Raw genomic sequence first — 15,672 nt, forward strand, 5'->3', positions numbered from 1 at the left:
GGAGGCATTTCCTTACATGGACCCACTGATGCATCCTACAGAGCAGGTTCACAAAGTCGTTCTAAAAGTGTTTTGCTAAAAGATGAATGTTAGTGAGGATTACCCAGAGCCAAATCTATTGAGCTAGAGCACATGAGCTGGTGTGAGTGGGTGCCCCCAGCTTTTGAAAGTAAAATATGGCTGTCATGTGGTCTATATAATAACATTCTGCCACACAACTGGGAGGAACACTGTTCGAGCTAGTCTGATGGCTGTAAGTTCCAGTTAGTTTATATGGCACCACTGCAGCTGAAGGATCTAGGTGCCCTGGACAGTCATCTCACAGAAGTGAGCTCTCCACACAAAGAGAGCTGATAACATTTGTCACACTTTCAGTGGGGCCTAAACTTAGAACCAGATTGTACCACATAGTAGTACAACAGAGGTGGGGTTTAAAATTAAACCCCAAAACTTTGTGTTTTATTTAATTATGAAATAATATATATAAAAAATGCTTCCCATCCGGTAAGCATCTGTTCATAGCAAGTAATGTAGAAAACACTGGCTTCTGGGGAGGTGGGTGGGCACATGAATCTACAGCACTGCAAGTGACAAACTGTTGCTTACAGGGTAAATTATATAATCCGGCAGTTGTGTGTGTGCTGTAGATACACTTTCTCTGCATCAACGGCAAAACAGTATTCCCCTGAGAAGTGGCTAGCCAGCGGATTGTGCAGAGGTCTGAAACAGAGTCCTCTGTATCATTTTACCAACTCTAGCCTTTTGCCTTACAAGAATGCCCACACCAGAGTGTTCAGTTCAGGTGTGTTGACAAAGGAGTAGCAAGAAAATGAAAAATATACGCAAGTAAAGTGAACCTGACCCACCACAGAAGAGCTCCTTTGTCTGATCCATCCAAGCATCTCTGCATTCTTCCTTTGACCCTTCCACCAACTCATTGATATCCATTTCTCCTTCTGTCATCATTCTTTCAGCCATCATTCAATCATTTGTGCCAATTTGCTTTTGCAGGTAAAACATGGCAGTCATGTTGTCCGCCCGCATAAGGACTATGTTACCTTGAACGTCTGGGTGAAAAGATTGGAGGGCTAGGTGTATGGCTGATAATTCCAGATAGTCGATGTGGAGACCCAATCAATGAGGTGGCCACAGATCCTGGACTGTCATGTCGTCGAGTTGTGTCAGCTGGTGGCAAGTGATGCATCTGTGGTCATGGTTGTTGCTGTTCCACCACTGCAGAGAGGAATGGGTGCTGGCCCTTAACAACACTAGATCTTCCAAGTGACCCTCCACTTGTGACCATTGTGCAGAGAGGCGCTCATGAAGTGGACATATATGGAGTCTTGAACAAGGGATTATGACTCTAAGAAGGCCATCTCACCTAGAAAGCCTAGCACTGCTCGAATTGTGAGAAGACAGGGTGGCTGAAAAAAAGGCAGTAACTGCTGGATTGCAGCCACCCTTTTATCGCTTGGGTAGGCCTTGACAGTGAGGGTAGAGCAGGGAGTTGGCAGCTTCGGTGTGGGCTAATCACTTGTTTCTGCTTGCACCCTTTATCAGCCAGTCGTCTAAGTAGGAGAAGACGTTAGTCTGCCCCCTTTTCAAGTGGGTGGCAGCACCACTAGGCATTTGGTGAAAACCCTTGGGGCTTTAATAACCCAGATAGGCAGAGTTTTGAACTGGCAGTGCTGGCCACGTACTACCACCTATAAAGAGAGTGGACGGGAGGGGATGTGAAAGTAGGTTCCCTTCAGGCTTGGTGTGGTCATAAAGTCACTGTGCTGGTGCAGGGGGGTTGACATACTGGAAGGTGACCATGTGGAAAGGTTCAGAGAGAATGTATCTGTTGAAAGGCCTAAGATCAAGGATTGACTAAAGGAACCGTACTTTTGGGGAAGGAGGAAATACAGGAAGTAGATCCTTTTGCCCGGGCGTTGGGAGGGCACTGGCTCTATGGCCCCTTTGAGATGGAACTCTAGGAGAGCAGGATGTTCTGGCTCAGTATGTGGATGCAGCGTGGAATGTTTACTGGGGTTGAGGTGAAATTGAGGCAGTAACCGTCCTCAATGAGACCCAAAACTTTGCAGTGATTTCCTCCCAGTGGGGTATAATCCTTGATGCCCCCAGGCAGGTGTACCGTGATTTTGAGGGGAGGGGGTGCAGACGCAATTCAATCTTTGCAAGGAGAGGCTCCCTAGAGGGGAAGCCTTTGCTTCAACCTTTGGAGTTATTACTCGTGAAAGTGCCTTATGTGAATCCCTTACCTCTCCGTTGGTGATAAGAGGGAGGAGGTGGCCTTATACCTACTCCTTGCCTGTGAAAGAAGACCTGGATGCTGGCACTCAAGGCCTTGGCTGTGTCTTTCTCCTATATATTTTCCAATATTTCATCAACCTACGGTGCAAAGGTGCTCGCCATCTAAGGGCAGGTAGATGAGATGTTGTTGGAACTCTGGCTTACAGCCAGAAATACACCACCATGAGTAGTAGTGGTGATTCACTGAGGTGTTCCCCCCCCCCCCCCTTGTAACTGATTCCAGCACACATGTATGGTGACAATAAATATGTAAATATAGCTTTCCCCTCCTCAATTGATTCTCCCCTCCTGCGATACTGGTAAGGGAAATGTTGGAGCAAGGCTTCCATTTCTTCCCACTGGGCCCTGCCTGTTGTAATGAGACAACAGGCCCACAGAATTGGTGATGCCTCAATGTGCACAAGAACCAAAGGCTTCCCTTTTGCAGGTTGCATCAATGTTCATGCCCTCTTTCAGAAAGGAGAGCATAACCTGTGGCTTGGGCTGATCCTACCTTTTGGGTGGTAGAAACCACAAAGGAGTCTGGGAAACATAGCGTCTGATACAGTGAGGATCAGATGGTGCAAGTTTGAATTTTTTCTCAATCCTGAGAGTCACTACCTGTTATTTCACAGGCTTCCTGAAAATTACTGGAGCAGTTTCATCATACCCTTGAGCACAGGGAGAAACTGGAGGAACGCTTGGTTCTGGATAGTTTCTCCATCAGGAAGTTGTCATCCTATGGGACGTGCATATCTACCTTGTGTTAGGCAGCTGCACGCTGGATGACATTGAGGGATGCATTGGTACCATCCAGTGGTGAAGCCCCAAAAGTAACTTATCCAGGTCTGGATCCCCTAGGGGATTGTGGGATGCAGTGGTATTGTCCAGTGGGTAAGCCCTGACAGGATCATACTCCAGGTCAGGGTCCTCTGGGGGCTTCACGTCATAGTCCTTCCAAGGATCGTCTGTGGGTAGACTGGTGTAGGAAGCTGGCTCTTTTTATGATTTATTAAAATGAGATTATATTGTGCATAGAGTCCAGGGGTTCCCTTACTAGTCGACAGAGGCTTGCTAAAGCAACCCCAAGGGGCTGTTTTAGTGGGTAGCATGGTCTAGCAGCCTTAGGCCTATCAGAGAGAAGTGTTTGGCATCTGCAAATACATACACAGGCAATAAATGAGTCACAGGACTCAAGAAGGTGATCCACACAAATTTACAAAAATAACAAGTATCTATGTTTTGGCACCATAATCAATACGATTTGGGTAAGTACGTTGTGCAAGAAAAATCTTTATAGTTTTGAAACGTCGATAGTGCAATTTCTGAAAACTGCAATTTTATCCTATGGAGAAGAAAAACAAGTACTGCATTCAGATCTAATACAGTGACTTACGGCACCAACCTCCTGGACTTAGTTAAGTATTGGGCAAGGGTCAGGACCACACCAACAGGTCACACTGGGTGGCACTGGGGTGGACAGGTTTAATACAGCGTTGAGTGACCAATGTCAGTCAAAGAGGATCAGTCTGGTTGAGAGGAGGCTGCAGGAGAACTGGGGTCCAGTCAAGGGGAATAACCGGTAGGTTCAAATTTTGAGATGCTCGGGACGTGGGGACTCCTTGGGTCCTCTTCTCCATGTGCCAGCGGGGACGCGTGCAGAGGTGCTTTGGGAAGTCTGGTTTTCTCCACTGGAAGCACTCACGGATGAGGGGGCCTGAGGGCAGAAGCTGCAGGCGGCGTTGGTGAGTCCACACTGGGCAAGCCCAAGGTGGGCTTTGTCTCTGGAGGGATTGAGGACCACGTTGACACCGTTGCTCCACTTCAACTCAGGCTAGGCAGCACATGTGCAGTGGTGCCTTTGGGTGTCAGGTTTTCTGCGGTCAAAGTCCTCTCAGGCCTCCTGGGGTGCCTGCAAGATGCAGGGAATCAGCTCTGCTGCTCCACAGGAGTTTCTGGGTCTTTGTTGAACACAGGCAGTCCTCCCAGGCTTTTGGGGGCACAAGAGCTTGCAGGATGAGTCGACTTTGGAGCAAATCGACTGGAACAGCAGACAGACCGACAGGGTTGGGGCCAAGTCAGGTGTTTCTTCCTCAGGCTTTGCTTTTGAAGCTCTTGATTGTCCTTCATAGGTCAGCAGTTGTCTGATTTCCTGGTGCCAGGGGCTCCCTTAAATATTAAATGTAGGGGTATTTATGGGAATGTAGGGTAGTAGCCAATGCGCTACTTACCCCCTACATGACTACTTCCTGTGGGACGTGCGCATAACCCTGTCCCAGTGTTCATAATTCTGGGAACATGAAGGTGGCAGATTTCTAAATGTTGTGTCCACATCAGGCAGTTCACCTTCGGGACAGCACTGACCTGAGAGGTGGACACACCTCCCTGAATACTACATTTCCCACCTGTCCCGGTGCCAAATGGGATTTTGGGCAGGGGCGTCGGCATCTCTCTGTTGCGCTGCAAACTTTCCAGTTCAACACTAGATTTCAAGAGTATGCAGGGCATGTGTATCTAGAGCAGTGCTCTTCAAACTTTTTAACGCCGCGCCCCCCAAGTGGGAAAAATAAAATCACTGGGGACCCCTCCAAATTTTTCACAATAATTCTATTAAATTGGCAATGTTAAAGTACTTCTACACTTACTTAACCATTATAATTAAGTTTTGTTTTCAAAATACAATAAAATACTTGATGCCCAACATACTTTCCTGGTCAGGCAGGCATTACTAATGTATTAACATTTCCACAGTGGTATTATTAGTAGTGGAGATGGGAGTTTTAAAGAGTATTTGGGCTCCCTTCCCCTTTGACACATACTCCCAGCTTGAATATAAAAAATAATATAGGTTAATGATGGCCCATTGCAGAGCAGTTTACTGCTGCTCATATTCTGTTACCTTAAAACAAAGCCCTACTATTAGCATAATGCTTCTTTTGGCCAGAGCCTGGCGCCCCCCTGGGATCACTTAGGGGCCCCCAGTTTGAAGACCGCTGATCTAGAGGGAACATGCTACGAACCTTATTTTCCTTCTGCATAATATGGAACTGTCCTACAAAAAGTCTCTGTTTCACATTATGAATAAAGCCACCTGCTTATCCAAACAATCTGCATGCAAGCATTTTAGTATTTTCAAGCCAGACCCATATGCCATCTTCCACTCCAACTTCTAACCTGCCCTCATCTATCCTCCTGGCACCAGGCAGGTCCGAATAGAGACATCATGACAAACATGTGCGCAAACAAACACCACTCAGGACTCACGATCTCAATTTAGAACCGCATCTCGAGCAATAACTCTGGTTTGTATACAAAGGTAACCAGGTCTCTACAACAGTACTTGGAAAACTTAAAATAGCCCTGAAACACTTGACCATGCTCAAGGTCACCCATTTTAGTCACACAATACTAATTAGGACATAAACATAAGCAGATTCATTGTCTTAAATTTCTATCTGCCTTTATCTCATTTGATGTGGATTTTCCGGTTTAAAAATCGACCCATGATTAACGACAAACGTACACAAAAAAACTAGCCTATGTCAAAAGCAAGTCACCTAAGTGGCAAAGGTACATAAAACATACACATCTAGGTGCTCACCTCAATATGTGGGGTCTCGCCAAGTTGTAGGTTGTTAAAAATGGCTGCATAGTCACCATTCAAATTCATCAGCTCCTCATGGGTTCCCCTCTCCGTGATGCAGCCCTCTTTCATGAAGATAACGTCATCACAATCAACAAGGTACTGGTGAGGGGAAGAGATACATCAGGATGCAGTCAAGTAGCAGCTAAAATGTCATTTCAAAGCTTCCCTCACTTTCCCCACCCTCAGCCCAATTGTCCTTCCCAGGGGAAAACCCAAACAAGCACAATGGAAACAGAGTGGCAAAAGCATTACCATAATGGGCGGAATGCTTGAATTCATCTGTCACCGGTTTATGCTCTTCGCCTCATCCAAGTCAACAATTTCACTGTTCAGCTAGAGAGGCCACCAGTGGGCCCACACCAGTCCAGACTGAACTGGTGGGTGACTTCCCATGAGCATGAGAAAATCAATCCCAAACTATTTTTACACATGTTAGACCTAGTCAGGTGCTAGTAAGTGAAGCTTGTGTCCTATGGTTAGCGGGCACAAGAACCGACATTTGAGACATAATGATTGCATTTAGGGTAAGAGTGCAATGCCTTTTTTTTATTTTCTTGCTAGCAAAACATTAGTTTGGCTCCGTGTTTATTTGATATGAGTGAAGGATTCTGTGTTACATAGATAATCATTTTAACCATACATATTGAAGTTGTGTAGACCAGCATTTACATCAGCATTGCTCTCTATCCTCAAGTCACATCATTCTTTTTTTCTTCTTTTTCTGTTTATTAGGATGTCTTCACTCAGGTACATCACGAATTAAACATCGATCATGCAAACATCGATTAGTTATCATTACGGAACAGTATCACAGTTCAACATTCTGTTTATTTCTCCTTTGTTACAATTCCTTATATGCAAAATAGGAGCTTTAAACATACAAACAAGCCAACCCTCGAGGTCTTTAACTATCCCCCTTCCCCATCCCAACCTCCCCCCCCACCATGCCTGGGCCCATAAAAGGAATATCTACCCCTCACAATGCCATTCAATTCCGATGAAGTATATCTTTTTTCTCCTCCAAGTTAGTTATCGACCTAGACTGTGGATTAATCGATAGGTTATGTTCTAATGCCATTAGCACCTTCTTTATCCCCTCTCATTGGGACTGTGTGGTGGCCAACCCTGATCGCACCCCCTGCACTGCTTCTGACCCCATGCCAGCAGCAATTCTAGTAGTTTTGCATCTCTACTCGTTTGCCTCATACGTATTTCTTCCACCCCTGCCCACTCTCTCACGTCCCCTAGCTAGCGTTCCTTGGTCGGGATCTGATTATTCCTACAGCGAATTGAGATTCTTCTTTTGGCCACGGTAAGGCCTTGTACTGCAAAGTTCCTGCTAGGTCTATGCTTTGGATCTTGGGGCAACAAACCCAGGACACAACCACTGACAGTTAGAGGAATGTCCTATCTCGTGGTGTCCTAATCTGATCTGTGACAGCCCTCCAAAACGTACGTAACGCTCGTCACGACCAAAGCATGTGTAAAAAAAACAAATCAGCCTCCAGATCAAGCATTTAGGGCATCTGTAGTCCAGTGTCGGGTAAATTATGCGAAGCCGTCTGGGCGAGACGTAGGTCATATGTATTATGTTGTATTGTATTTGTTTAAATCTGGCACAGAACAATACTCCCCTCTCCTCCCCGAACTTCCTAGTGGATGTGGGACCAATCCTCGGGGGAGAGCGGTTCGGCCCCCCCCTTCCCTGGCCCCCACCAACTCTCATTTTTGCTCTATTTTTAATGGTTTAACCGGTCTATTGGAACGCAATGCTCAGTATAAGAGTTTCACTAATTTACGCCCTCCTGCCATGGATAAGCAGTGGAATGTCTGTGTGAGGTCTGGGGCTTTCGGGAATGTTGGCCATAGCCGCCTCGCCTTGGCTGCAATCTTAGCATTTTGAAGGAACTGTCCCCTACCTAGCGCAAAGGTTTCCATAGCGTCTTGAAGGGCTATAAACCGACCTTTCGGATACAAATCAGGTAGCGTCAAACACCCACCCCGTTGCCAGCGTTCTACTGACATTGAGTGCTGGATCAGTGTAAAAGTGGGTAGGATCCATGAATCAAGATTAGTGGCGTAAGGGTGCTTCTGCAGAACTGTTTGCACGGTTCTCCATCATAGCATCGCCATTAGGCGTATCAAGTGGGGGCAGGTGGTCAGAAGCGTCTCCCCTCCCATCAGCAACAATCTGAGTGATCGTCTAGTGTATGTTGTATGTATGAGGGATTGCTCGCAGTTCGGGTCAGAGTCAAACCAACTCACTACGTGTTGCAGCTGAGCCGCTAGACAGTGTAAATCTAGGTCTGGTAATTCAAGACCTCCACGCCTTCTCTGTCTTCGCAGTGTGTCAAGACTCACCCTGCTCCTTTGCCCATTCCAAAGTAGGTTCAGCAAGAGGGAATCCAAGTCGCAGTACATTTTCCGCTGTATCTCATAGAAAGCGCCCTGCATAATGTACAGACATCTCAGCAGCACCACCATTTTTATAAGGACAATCTTGCCCATCATGGATAATCTAAGTGTTCCAGAACTGGATGGATCTCTGCAAACCGCCTAGAACTCTGCCCATATTCGTTTCATAGTGGGAGACCTCATCCAAAGTGATATGCATTCCCAGGTATCATATTCCAACCATTACCCAGGGCACGTCTACCCTCCTGAGCCGTTCCTCTAGGGTGCCGACCAAGCAGCCCAATGGAAATAGGAAAGAGTTTGTTTTATTCACTCTTAGGACAAAGGCTACTTCAGCAGCCTTGGGACGAATTACACTGGCATCCACATATAGATTAATGCATCATCTGCATAGAGGGAAATGATATATTCTAGTGCTCCCACCCGAATCCCCCAACCTCTGAGTTCCTGTCAGAGTCTACAGGCCAGCGGCTCTATCGCGAGAGCAAAGATCAGGGGCGATAAAGGGCAGCCCTGTCGGGTACCCCACTGAAGCTAAATTGCACCCGAGACTGTGCGGCCTCTGCGCACCCTGGCCTGCTGGGTCTTACAGAGAAGTTTTACCCATTTAATGTATTGTGGGTCCAGGCCCAAGGTATCCAACACCTCCCAGACGTACCTCCAGCTAACACCTCGAACGCCTGCTGTATATCCAAAAAGGCCAGGGCGTAATCTTCATCCTCCCCCTGTAGGGAGTGTATCACACAAATCAGTCGGCGAATATTACGCAAAGTATTCTTGAGCAGAATGAACCCAGACTGGTCGTCATGGACCAACTGTGGGGGAACAGGCAGCAACCTTGTTGCTAGTACATGACTAAGCACCTTAAGATCTACGTTCAACATTATAATGGGTCTGTAGGCACCTGGCTCGGCAGGATCCTTGTCTGGCTTTGGTATCAGCACTATGAGGGCCTCTTTCAACGGATCCTGACAGGTCGTCTCTCTCCAACGCCTCATTATAGACTTCAACGAGCCTATCTACCGCAATTTCAGACAAATTATAATAAAATTCGGCCGGTAATCCGTCAGGGCCAAGAGATTATGCCGATTTTAAAGCTCCCATGGCTTCCAAGAGTTCCGATCAGGCGAGTGGTGCCCCAAGGGCCGCGCTAGCCTCCGGGGTCAGTCTCGGAAGCAGGACCGTATGTATGTAATTGCGCAGCCCTCAAACAGCTCGCACTCCCTGGTCGTCTGTGTATACCCTCTGTAGGTGTGCCGCAAAAATCTTATTGATAGCCTGTTTATCTTGCATTTGTAGGATTGGCTAGGGTTGGTGTTCAGTCCTGATAATGCGCGCCAGTAGGCGTCCCGACTTGTCGCCCTCCTGGTACCACCGACCTCGACCGACCGGTCGGTCGGTCAGCTATGCTTATCCAGCCGATCCCATAACTCTCCTACCTTTTGACCTTGGGTATTCCACTCCGATCCTTCCGTGCTCCCTGTCAATAGAGATTTTTCAAAGTCAGCTAATTTGCTTTGTTGTAGGGTCAGTTATTTTTCCAGATCGTGCCTTACACCTTTTGACGCTTATGTAAAAATTCCTCCTACTACTAGTTTTATCGCATCCCATTCCAGGGCCCTCTCCTTAGTAGATCCCCAGTGGTCTCTAAAGTTGTCTTTATCAGCCCATGTTTAAATCTGGTCTCTAAAGAACACATCCGTAAGCGCTGGCGCATACAGGCGCCATAGTGGCATTGGAGGGGGCGGAGAATGATGCAAGTACCTTACCAAAAGTGGCGAGTGGTCAGACCGGTACCTCCCCAAATACTGGGCCCCAGACATGTTTTGTGCTTCTGATGCTTGTCTAAGAGGCTATATATATTGGCTGCCGGAAAGTAACAGGAATAGGCCCAGGTTGTCAGGTTCCGAGGTCTATAAGCCCGAGACCACCCTGCAACATCCTCAGGGCTGCTGTGGCCCTTGGCTTACTACCCAGGCGTAACAGGTTTTTGTCCAACTCAGCATTCAAAACACAGTTAAAATATCCCTGCCATTAGGATCCCTGTGTCTGGGGAAAGGTGTAGTTGTCGCAGCATCGCCTCAAAGAACTCCCCGTCATCCCCATTAGGAGCATATACATTCACTATACTCAGAGGATGGATGTCAAGCATGCCTTTAATCAGTGTGTATCTGCCACCCTTATAATTGAAAGTTCTAGTAAGCCTAAAAGGGACCCCCGGAGCAACGGATATCAGAGTGTCCCTCGTGCATAACCAGAATAGAAGGTGGCGTACAACTGGCCCCTCCAGCGTCTTCGTATATACAATCACCCCACAAGTGTGTTTCTTGCAGCAAAGCGAACGATACCCCATACCTTTTCAGATAAGCATAAACTCTGTTATGTTTGACTGTTAAACTGTCACGAAGATCTTGGACTTTTTTCATATAGTCTGGGTAAATATGAATCTCCCTGTCCTCATACCAGGGAGGAGGAGGAACCGTGTCTTCTGATGTGCTGGAGTATCACGTCTCTGTCCCTATGATTAAACATTCGGGCCATTCCTCCAGGAACAGCTCGGTCGAGGGTCCTTTCACCCTGTCGAGAAACCCTAGGAATCGCAGGTTATTCCCCCGGGAACAACCCTCTGCCTCCTCGACTCGGCCCGTAATTTGTGTCACTTCGGCTTGAAGTGTTTCCATATTGGCTTGAAGTGTTCGTACTGTATTTTGAAGTTCAACGACCCCCTCTTCCGTGGACGTGACTCTTTCTGCTACATTGTGCAAGCCCAGTCTCAAATGGTTAATGTCTATGGCCATCGAGTCCATTTTCCCCTCAAGTGCTAATCTGGTGCCGCGTATGGCTTCCAGGCTTTCATGTGTCTTGAGGTCGGTAGTCCGCATTATGAGGGTCCTCCACCCTTCGTTGACTTGTTCCTTGGCTGGGAATGGTGTACTGCACTATTTTGTTAGATTGCATCACCCGCTGAGGTTCATCTTTTCGCATCTTCCTTCGACTTCCTGGTGCGTTGCAAGGAGACCTGGGTTCCCGGGATTAAACTATTGATATAGGAGCACTATCCTTTTGCTATTGTCACTTCGTCCACCACCATGGGTGGCTGTATGCCGCAATATAGTTTCACAATTTCCCCAGGAAGAAAGAGGGGAGGAGGCCTAATCCCGCCCATCTCCCCCCCAAGTTTCAGTCTACTGCAGGGTGGGAGGGGAGCTCCTAGTATGTGTGCCGGTGATTACTGCTGGGTCTCTGGTGCACTGTTTCTGGACCATTCCAGGTCCTGTTGGGACGAGACGTCCTGGCAAAAATGGTGGGGGGGTGGGGAGGGGGGAGCTCCATACACCACCACTCGGCGTGGGCCGTGACATAGTTTTGGATAAGGGTTTGAATTGCTGAATCAGTCTGTTCACAGGCCATCCAAGGGCCGTGAGTCCCCCCTCCTTCATGACCCCCCCCCCCCCAACCTACCTCCTATTTCAGAGTCAATGCTTTTCCTCGCTCCCCCTGGGCCCTAGCCTCCTCGTGGGGGTGCGACCTTCAGCCCCTTGGAAGCAAGGCCTGTCTCCCGCTATCCTCGATAGTTGCAGTGCTGCCAATTAAGCATTGCATCTCCCTGCCACAGCGCACCACCGGTCCAGACTGAGCGGATCTCTCCCAGGGACAGTCCGCGGTGGCCCACTCCCAGTGTGCTGCTCATAGGCCTCTGCGTTTGGGAATGAGGCCGGGCCCTCAGCGGGCCCGCTCCGCCATCTTGGAGTCAGACGACAGACATGGCTGAAGGTGTCTCAGCAGTTTACTGCTTCCCCTCCTTGTTGCGGCACTGGCGGTTACCTTGCCTTCAGTGCAAACACATCCAGAGTGAGGTGTGTTAACAACGGACCCACTAGCGCGGCTCGGTGCGACTACTCGCCCATCTTGCCGGCCACACAAACAAGAGTGCAATGCTTGATTAAATAATCTCTTTAGGTGAATTACTCTTGGCTGCGTTCCTATTTTGTTTTTGCTTATTGTGGCTGCATTCCTATTGCCTTTTTGCTTACTATGCAACTACACACAGGGACCAGCCTTAGGCAAATTAGGTTAGGCCCTTAGTTAAACAAGGGACAGTCCCGCCTGAACAGTTGAACCGGGGTGGTACAATGGGTGAAAAACAATATACTGGAATGCTACCCATAGTAATTGCCAGTGGTTTAGTCCATTTAGAAGTATTCTTCCAAATGATCTTCATGTGTATTTAGGAACAATAATTACCTGGAGCTGGTGGGTGATGAACAGAACAGTTTTCGATTTCAGGTGCTTCTTAATGGCACTGTTAAATATGTGGTTGCCCACATGGGCATCTAAAGCACTGAGTGGATCATCCAGGATATAAATGCTTCGGTCACTGTACAGGGCCCTGGCCAAGCTGATTCTCTGTCGTTGGCCACCACTCAAATTAGCCCCACGCTCACCAATCTACGATAAGAAAGAAGAAAACAAGGTCACTGAATGGAAAAAGTCTTCAAACCACAAAGCACTACCATGCCTGCCCTGAAGTTGTACAAGTAACAAATTACAAACAATGCACCCAGTTTACATGCATACAAACACATACACCCTGGAGGGAAGCAAGTAAATACAGAGTGAACTAGAGAAATGTGCTGAAAAGCCACTACTGGGATAAAATACTCATGTATCAAGGATCTTAAAGAAACCTGAGTGAACACTTCCATGGTCAGAAATGTGGCAAAAACCAATCTGAAAGAAGATATTAACGTCACCTAGACCACCAAAGTGACCTTGCATCAGAGTGAAAACACACAAATAACTAGGAACCAAAGTTCACACACATGTGACCTGGATCCCAAATACAAAGAGAAAAGAAGTGACTGGCGATAAAGTACACTAATATGTAAACAGTAAACATCACCTTGAACCCAAGAACAGATACAAGTGCCCTATAAATTATATGGAAAGAATCAAAGAACTTATAGCTCTCCCACATGCAGTTGTGAACCTTATGAAACACACACAACCTTCCTGGAACCAGAAGACAGGTACAGGTTGGGATGCACTGGCAACCACAAAAGTGATCCTAAGCAAGGATGTGCATACTAGTGACAAGCAACCTACAAGGAAAAAACTCACATGTCCTGGAACCAGTGAGCAGAAGCCTAGCGCCTCAGGGCATTTAATTGTGTGTAAGACACAAGCCAGACAGGACCGGGGTCACAAGTATTTTACATCCAGGAGCAATGCTTCCCAAAGTAGCATCAGTCGTCATGCAGGGACTGATAAGTCAGCTTGTTACTAGGATGGGGGGGGCAAGGTGCTTACCTCAGTTAAATCGCTGTTTGGAAGAATGGCGAGATCCGGCCTCAGGCTGCACACGTTCAGCACGCCGTTGTACCTTTGCCAAAGAAAAGGTGTAAATGTTAAAAATGGTTACCTATCGCAAGACCAAAGCAGAGAGCAAAGCCCCAAGAGCTGCACCTCTCTCTGATGCCTTGCAAAGGATTCCATTAACTTAGACTGTCTGTTGACTCTTTGTTGGGAGTTCTATTCTAGCTGAAATATCATACCAAGTCCCTCCGAATGCATCCACAGAGGGCTGCCATTATAACTAGGTACGGAGGATGTTCAGGTGAATTAATTTTTGTAGACAATTTGTTTAAAAAACAGGATGGAGATCTTGGAGGGACACTGTGAGAATGCCGAGGGAAGAATGTGATGCCAGAAATCCCAGGCGCGGTGCTGGTCTTCAAGGACCTTTGAATAGCGATGTTCTGCTTTACCATTTGGCGCAATATAAATTCACAAAAAGACCAGTAGTTACTTAGCTCAGACAGCAAAAGGAGTGGGAGTGCCTTGAAGCGATGCACTGTGGATAATAGCACTACGATAACAATAAAGAGACTGGGGCGGTGTCTGCACTTAAAGCAACTTGATAATAAGATGTAATTTAATTTGAGTGTGCCCTACAAAAACGAAAGAAAACACAAAGTCTACACTGGGAGATGAAAGGGGTTCCTTGGGATATTATTTTAGGAGCCAGAGAAATTGATTAAAGAGCCAAACTGACTATAAAGCCTGTCACCAACCATCATCCTATTCCTACCATCAAGGGTAGACGGTTACCCTCCTAAGTTGCTATGAGATGCTCACAATATTGATATATTGGAGGACAGCAGAGTCTTCCTTAATGCCTGGAATACAGCAGGGTGTAAGAGACAGATAAAGAAAAAAGACTAATGAGATTGATAAAATATGACATGTTCTGCAACAATAAGTACACAGTAGACAATTTGATCCAGGAAACGTATACTTTTTACCAGTGATTACTGTGGACGTAAAACATGCTAATGCAACCCTGCGAAACCTATCAGAAAAATATTACAAATAGTCTGTTTGGCACCTACACAGTGACAGCAACTTAGAATAATTAGACCCTGGCACAGTGTCCATCAACACTGACAGTTCTGCGGCCTTGCCCAATTGGCTATGGCCGGTCTCTACAACAAGGTCTTGATGCCAGGGATGCACTAAGCTCCTCTTGAAGAGTCTGGATCAAGCTATCCTTCTTATGACAGGAAATGATGGTCTTGCTATGGGGAAGCCAATGTACAAGGGAGGACCCACGGAAGCATGGTATACACGGGGCAACCTCAGCAGCAGCAGTAAGAGTAACTCAGCAGACTGACGACAATTAAGTGGTCCTTATTTAGTAGGTGCTGCTTTATCAAATACACATCACTCTATTTCCTAGGCTAGAAACTCTGGGTGTTCTTTACTCCAGAGTTGTAGGTCTAAATTTCCTCTCTGCTTTTGTGAAAATGAGTGAATATGTCTCGGAATACTTCTTTTTGATAGGTTGGGTACATTAAAGCTATTTCATGTTTTTGTGAACACATCCTCAAATATTATAATTAACCTGGCTGCAAGTTACTTATCAGGAAAGATTGTTAAGTGCTATTGCTCAGTTTCCAGTTTTTTAATCATATGAACAACATAAAATCCCCTTGCTGTCAAGCCTGCCTGCTGTTTTCTTTTCCATCCATCACTGACTTTAATACCTGAATGCACGTACACCTCTTGCTATTCATACATTGCACAAACTGTGCTAGGAAGCACTGATGCAACATCATGATCACCAATTAGGAATTTATACACATTTGATTAAACAACCGTATCACATTTCACACATTCACAACATTATATTTCATACAGATCTGCAGTTTCAGGCGCACGGAGATTAAGGGTCTGATTTAGTACTCGGCGGACGGGTTACTCCGTCGCTACAGTGACCGCTATCCCATCCGCCGAAGTCTAAATCCCTTTCTATC

The 15,672-nt window shown here is 46.7% G+C and overlaps 1 protein-coding gene across 7 annotated transcripts in view; it reads right to left on the reverse strand.

The window, feature by feature from the left end:
• ABCC5 (ATP binding cassette subfamily C member 5) overlaps window positions 1–15,672 on the reverse strand; it is a 254,811-nt gene that overhangs the window by 110,685 nt on the left and 128,454 nt on the right. For all 7 annotated transcript variants that reach the window (XR_011199339.1, XM_069212924.1, XM_069212926.1 and 4 more), the window contains 3 exons: window positions 13,667–13,739; window positions 12,602–12,805; window positions 5,897–6,040 (listed from right to left, as the gene is read on the reverse strand). Coding sequence is in view for 6 of the 7 variants with exons in the window: in XM_069212924.1 (XP_069069025.1) it covers window positions 5,897–6,040; window positions 12,602–12,805; window positions 13,667–13,739 (421 nt within the window). In the remaining variant the exon portion in view is untranslated. The remainder of the gene's footprint in view (window positions 1–5,896; window positions 6,041–12,601; window positions 12,806–13,666; window positions 13,740–15,672) is intronic.

The sequence above is a fragment of the Pleurodeles waltl genome, chromosome 11 (assembly GCF_031143425.1).
Source record: "Pleurodeles waltl isolate 20211129_DDA chromosome 11, aPleWal1.hap1.20221129, whole genome shotgun sequence".
Taxonomy (NCBI): Eukaryota; Metazoa; Chordata; class Amphibia; order Caudata; family Salamandridae; genus Pleurodeles; species Pleurodeles waltl.